This window comes from Trematomus bernacchii, unplaced genomic scaffold (genome assembly GCF_902827165.1).
Source record: "Trematomus bernacchii unplaced genomic scaffold, fTreBer1.1, whole genome shotgun sequence".
NCBI lineage: Eukaryota > Metazoa > Chordata > Actinopteri > Perciformes > Nototheniidae > Trematomus > Trematomus bernacchii.
Window position 1 is genome coordinate 16,658,273 of NW_022988043.1, and position 6,759 is coordinate 16,665,031.

Sequence of the window (6,759 nt, forward strand, 5' to 3'; positions counted from 1 at the left end):
TCATTCTTACAAAAAAAACCGAATGCATTTGGAAGACACATTCCCATTCATCAGTTAGTTAGACTGTCCCTCTTAGAAAGTCAGTTAGTAATCCTTGTCGCTTGTTTGATTCCTAATTATTGTCAATTCCTTCCATTTTCCTTCAAATGATTCTTGCCGTCTCAGTCTGTCAGTCTTTCCATTATATTGATTTTCTCTGCGATCTCTTTCCATTGTTCCTGAGTAGGAGGTTCCACCTTGCACCATTTTTTAGTGATCGCGTTTCTGCCAGCTATTAACAATATCTCTTCATACTTTGGACAATTCCTTCTGTAAAATGACCCAGATAAAGTACCATGCACTTCATAAGTTCATCATATCCTAGTGTGTTTTTGCAAATCTTCAATTTCCATACCTTGTAACCATATTAAGCCTTTTGGGAACACAATCTTCACTGCGCTAAAAAAAACATGTGCTCTCCCCCTTCAATTAATTCACAAGACAATCTTATTATTATGTTTCCATTAAATATGACTCAGCATTCAAATCTTTATTGGAAAGAGACTCAATTATTATGAATAAAGCATCAAGTCCAGCCTTAAATTAAATACATCAAAGCTTTCTTCTTTTTTTTGCGGTTAGAGATCTGATAATGACAATCTTGTTTTAAAAAAATTCATTGTAAGTCTAAGGTAGCCAAATACTTTCCCACACTATCATCAGATTTTGTGTATCAGTAATAAACATACAGCAAAAAAATACAAAAGTATTTTCTACAGCCCACTATCTATGTGGGAGGATCGTTGTTGTTGTTGTTGTTGTTGTTGGTTAATATCTGAAGGAAAGCTTTATTCACCTCCCTTCTCCGTCTCTACAGAGCTGTAGTCCCATGACGCTGCTGTCGGAGCGGCTGCTCGCCACCCTGCCGACCTGGAGGAAGCTGAGTGGTCCCAACCAGCTGACGTCATGGCAACAGTTTGTCAGCGACGTGCAGGAGCACATCAACCCTCTGGTCAGCCAGGATCACCTCCGCACGCTGGCCATGCAGCTGCACAGCATGGGGGAGGTGCGTGTAGTTTTTCAGTTTAAAACTAAGATGCACTGTAGGTAGCAACAGGGAGAAGACATGCAAAGTGTTAGGGCTCGAAAAACCAACAACGTCTTCATTTTCAGAGCTAACAAATGAAACAACAATAACCCTACTTGTTAAAATGACATTAGAAAACAAAAACCTTTTTTTATTGGAATCTCTTTTTGGTAAGGATAAAACAAATATCTATTGTTGTTATTGATATAAACAACTACAAATAACAATGATTTATTAAGATGGGACTGGTATCCACTTGTGAGTTCAAAACAGAAATGAAACTTTCAAAATGTGTTGCAATGAGCACGATAAAGGGAATGTTTTATCCAGTTATCTTATTAATATAGTTTAAAAATGCTGTGTTTGATGGTAGTTGTGAGATTAAATCAAAGGTTCTTGTACAATACATCTCATCTCCAGCAGCTGACTGTCCTTTCACCAGACCACCAGCAGGGTGCGCTGTTTGTTTATGAATAAATAAGTCCCAATGCTTTGTTTTCATGTGTAAACAATTACTCTGCAGGGGCCACATGTTTATTTACCTGATGATTCAGCTCAGGAAGCCATGTACCGAGGCTCAAACAATGTTTCTATATATACTAGGTATTCGTATTTCAATTTGTTGTATCTTTATCGATTTGTTTCACTAACATTTCATTTGTATTTATTCCATTCATGGTATGCACAACTTAATGTATAACAATTATTTACAAAACATGTCTCTATAAACACACCATACCCGAAAAGGAGCAGGGAGAAGAAAATAATCTTATATTACCTGACTTTCTAATACATTTCCTCTCCCCTTCCCACAGATCAACATCATGCAGAGTGAGACAGTGCAGGATGTGGTCCTGCTGGAGCCTCGTTGGCTCTGCAGCCACGTCATCGGCAAGCTTCTCTCCATCGAGACGCCCAAGGCCATCCACCACTACAGGGGGCGATACAGGCTGGAGGAGGTGCAGGCTCTGGCTCCTGAGAGCGACGTGGACGAGCTGCTGCAGATCCTGGACGCCATGGACGTGTGCGCCCGCGACGCCACCAACCCCGCCATGGTGGACGTTCCCGCTCTCATCAAGACCAACGGCCTCCACCGCTCCTGGACCGAAGAAGAGGAGGAGGAGTCGCTGATTTACGGCGGCGTGCGTCTCGTCCCTGCGGAGCACCTCACCCCCTTCCCCTGTGGCCTGTTTCACAAACTGCAGGTGAACCTGTGTCGCTGGAGCCACCAGCAGAAGCCCGAGGAGGAGGGGGGCGAGGATTTAGACGGCGATATCCACCTGTGGACCAACGGAGCCAAGGTGAGCCAGGGAGGAGTGGAGGCCATGATCCTGCTGGTCAACCACGGCCAGGGGGTGGAGATTCAGGTGCGTGGGCACGAGTCTGAGCGGGCCAAGTGCTACACCCTGTTGGACACCGCCTGTAGTATAACGGAGAACCTGCTGGCCTCCACGCTCCCCGGACTGCTCACAGCCAAATACTACCTGAGTCCTCAGCAGCTGCGGGAGCACCACGCCCCCATGATGATCTACCAACCCAAAGATTTCCTCCGGGCACAAGTCCAGCGGGAGTCCTCGCTCACCAACACTATGGGCGGCTACCGAGAGAGCTTCAGCAGCATCCTGTCTTTCGGCTGCGCTGAGGTCTACCAGCAGGGGACTCTGGGAACAGACATCCACATATCAGACGTCCCCCTGCTGGCCCGCAGGAAGCTCTGCCGCATGCTGGACCCTCCTGACGCTCTGGGGAAAGACTGGTGCCTGCTGGCCATGAACCTCGGCCTCACAGAGTTGGTGGCCAAACACAGCAACGGGACTCCCAATGGCGCCTCTGAGCTAGACTCTGAGCAGGACTCCCAGCAGGCCGTGCTGCAGCCCAGCCCGACGGCGGCGCTGCTGCAGGAGTGGAGCGGGCGAGCGGACAGCACGGTGGGCGTGCTGATGGCCAAACTGAGGGAGCTCGGCCGCAGGGATGTCGCCGACTTCCTGCTCAAAGCTTCTCCTGTTTTCAGGGTCAACATGGAAGCGCTGGCCAACGGCTACCCCCCCATCTGCAACGGCGGCACGTCGTACAACTCCATCAGCTCCGTCATCTCCCGCTGAACTGAGCGGGGCCGGCTCTCCGTCCTCACCCAAACTGCGGATTGTGTTTAACTTGACGTTTTCCCCCTGAAACAGGACTCGTGTGTGAATGAACATGAAGTGCAATCGTTCAGCTGCTCGCTCCTTAATCACTCCATTAAGTTGCCGTGGGAACCAGATGTCGTGTTTGTGCTCTCCACACCTGTATAGCTGACCCTTCCACTATGAATGTTGTGAAAGAGCTGATTGTCCTGAGCTCCAAAGAGGAACCCTGTGCTTTTGTTCTGTTTCTTAATCTTGTCGTGCTGCTTTTTAAAATCCCTTCTGCTCTCCTGCACACTTAAGACTCACTCGGCTACATTTATCTAGCTATCAACTCGATGTGAAGGGGTGATTTTAAAAGATGGCCGCCTCATGTTCAGACCTTTTCATATCCTACTGAGGACAGGCCGTTTTACTCACTCCATCCGTCATAGTTACAACAAATAATATGACTCTTTCCTTCCTACTGACTTGTTGTTTTGTGACATTTGGGCCGTTCAGCTTAGTGTTTAATAACTTCAAAGCATTTTGTCAGAGTGTGCCTTTGTGGCCTTCTACCTCCCTAAAGAGCACAATAGTCTTGTTATTATAAAATAGCCCTTCTTTCCAATATTTAAAGAACTGTGCCTTGTTGACACTAATAGGAACATTTCAATCAAGTTTTTAAATGAAACCATCCTACATTTGAGACTTGTAAAACGATTAAGGAAAAAAGAAAGCGAGGCTCATTTTACAATGACATTTTGCCGGCATTAAAAAAGCTGAAATCAGATATCTTGCTGTTTTCTCTTTAGTGTTTGGGAGTCGCTGTAGAGATCAAACCTTTTATAAGAGTCAGTGAGGAGACGATGTGGGGTCATTCCTGTTTGATGGATGCTTTTGTGGGTTCCTACAGATTAGCTTTGTGCTGACAATTTATTGTAACGGTCGCATAATCGCCTAAGAAACGTCCTTAAAAGAGCAATTTCATGTGGTATTAACTATAGTGTGACAAACTTGTTTTTAGTTGTTGGAATTTCCCTTGAAAGACTTGCTATTCTGTTCAAACTGTAAGAGAAATCAAATTGCCCTTTTGAGCTAATGTTCAGTTATTATCTTTAGTTTCTCCACCAGCAGGTAAGACTTCAATCTTCACTAATCTGTTTTTTCAATTGATTAAAAACCCAAAGATGTATACCGTACAAGACGCAGAACACCAGCAAATATGTTTCTGTAGCTAGAACCAGTGACTTTTGGGAAATTAGTTTTAACATAGGTTATCGAAACGTGTCCTAGTCTGCTTACTGATTTTGTTTGGTATACTTAATGTTTGTTACTTTCCATCCAAAACAGGCTTTAGATAAATTTGTATTTCTTTGGAGGGATCGCCTTTACTACACATTTTCCTATAATTATTACCAAATTACAAAGACAGTTCTTTCCAGGAACCTTTCAAAGAGTTTACAGTAGAATATTTGCTTTATTGGACATTTTAACCAACTATGGAAGCTGTAAAATAAATTGTTCCTATAAATGTTTTCACTTCCAAGTCTGCTCATTTTCAGTGCACAGAAAGGGACCTTTAGCCATTCCCCCCCCCTAAGTGCATTGTCTTATTGAAGGGTATTGGGCCTTCTACCACCTAAATGTATTTGCTGTAAAGGTAAAGTGACATTTGAAATCCTAATGGCGGACAGGGTGGAGCAGACACTGCTCATCTTCCTTTACTTTAAATAGAGAGTGCCACCACAATGATGGAAACAAATGTTTTCTACTAAAAAGTAATCTATGAAACCCAGTAAACACACCTGAAACGGCACCTTTGTGATGCTTCCTCATCAGGTTTTCTGCATTGCTGACATCAACGTGAAGTAACCGTCCAGTGTCAGATTAGTAAACTCCGTCGAGGTACATTTGAGCGTCACTCGGCCGCGCGTGGCGTCACATCTCCTTTCACTTTCTGTCTTTTTTATAACATGAAGCTGCGGCCCGGCTCGGTCAGCAAAAGCAAAGTAAAAGATGGAATAAAGTTAGTATTGTTAGCTGTAGAAAGGGCCAAAGGCTGCTGGTGACAGAAATGTCGTATCGGTGTAAGCTGGGCGTTTTATAATGTTTGTGATCAGAACAGTTTTTCATGTGTTGATGTTTTGGAAAAGAGTCTTTCATTCTTAAAAATATGTCAATACTGTGTGGCCCTTTTTCAGGACACTGTCACAAGTTGGTAGTAAACAGTTGCGCTGACGTGCCAGAGTGCAGTATTTCCTGTCCGCTTTACTTTCCCAGTGTTACTGTCTGTTTTGCAGAGATAACGCTTTGAATACTTTTTCAAATATAGTACTTCTCTAACTGTATTTGTCTGGGCCTGAACTTGCCAATCCACACAGCAATATCTCCAGCTGTGATGTAAATACTCCCGGCCTGGTTCTTCACTTCCCTTTTCACCCTCTTGGCCTCAATTAGTTGATTCCAATTTCAACAAGGCACACTGAATGTACTGCACATCGCTCCTAAGAATATAAAAACTAATCAAAGATATGCTACAAATGTGCAAAATGTACAAATGTGATTAAATGTCCCAAACTGGTCAGACACATATTTTTACTTACTTTATTTTTCTTTAAAAAGTTTGCCAATGCTGTGTGCCTAGCTAAAACACACTCGTTCATTCCTCTTATTATAGCTTTGTACAGTATACAAGCTGAGAAGTGATGTTTCAGAAAGGGAAGTGAATATTATGTTTTTGTAAAAGCTGGGAATCACTATATTATTATCAACTTTGTCTCCGCTCGGTGTCTTTATTTCCATATGGTTCAGACATAAATGAGTGGATTCAAAAGTATTTGTCTGTATGTTTTTGTTTGATGCTTATTTTCCCACCTTCAGAGACTGCGGTCTAATCGCCACATTGCACACATTGTCTTTTTGTCGCTATTTATGTTACGTTCTTTTAGCATGTCTTGGAATGCCATGTTGTTAGTACTTCTGACACTTTATAGTGTAATACATTTTATAATAAATTCTTTACCTAATGTCATTGTCTCTGTTCTAATTGAAGACATACAATTAGGTAATTTAACAAGTCTGCTCCCTGGTTACCTATCTATAGAAGTCCTTAGTTGAATAAAAGGACAACAACAAAATATTACCACACATGTTTTTCTTCAAGCTTCTTCTATGACTTGCTTTATTTCCAAGTAACAACATCCTGTTTTTATGGGTTTTGTCCCTGTACTGATAAGGTTTTAGAAGACATTGACTTTATATTTGTTATCTCGGTGAGATGCAATGTACTGTTTAACTGTTAGGTGTGTGGAATATAGTGGAAGTGAAGCAGTTTCACACTATTAAATATAGATTTTTGGTTTTATCGTCAAATGAGTGTATTAAATGTGTTTTTCTTTTTCGTTTAAGGACAAATTATGCCAGTGGGGTGTTCCAGGTGCAATTAGTTTATTTTAAGGATATTTCCTCCGAAAGAGTGTCATTATCATATTACCAGGATTGTATGTTTCATCCCATTTTTTATTTATTAAAGAAAATATTACTCTAGGGCTCAATTAAAGGTAGGATAGGTAAGTTTGAGAAACCAGC

The 6,759-nt window shown here is 42.4% G+C and overlaps 1 protein-coding gene across 2 annotated transcripts in view; it reads left to right on the top strand.

Moving 5' to 3' along the window:
• The window catches only part of dapk1 (death-associated protein kinase 1), a 90,035-nt gene extending 83,833 nt beyond the window's left edge, over positions 1-6,202 (top strand). For both annotated transcript variants that reach the window (XM_034118523.1, XM_034118524.1), the window contains exons 25-26: positions 857-1,045; positions 1,882-6,202. In XM_034118523.1, the coding sequence (XP_033974414.1) occupies positions 857-1,045; positions 1,882-3,168 (1,476 nt within the window). In that variant the 3' untranslated portion in view covers positions 3,169-6,202. The remainder of the gene's footprint in view (positions 1-856; positions 1,046-1,881) is intronic.
• The last annotated feature ends 557 nt before the right edge of the window (positions 6,203-6,759 follow it).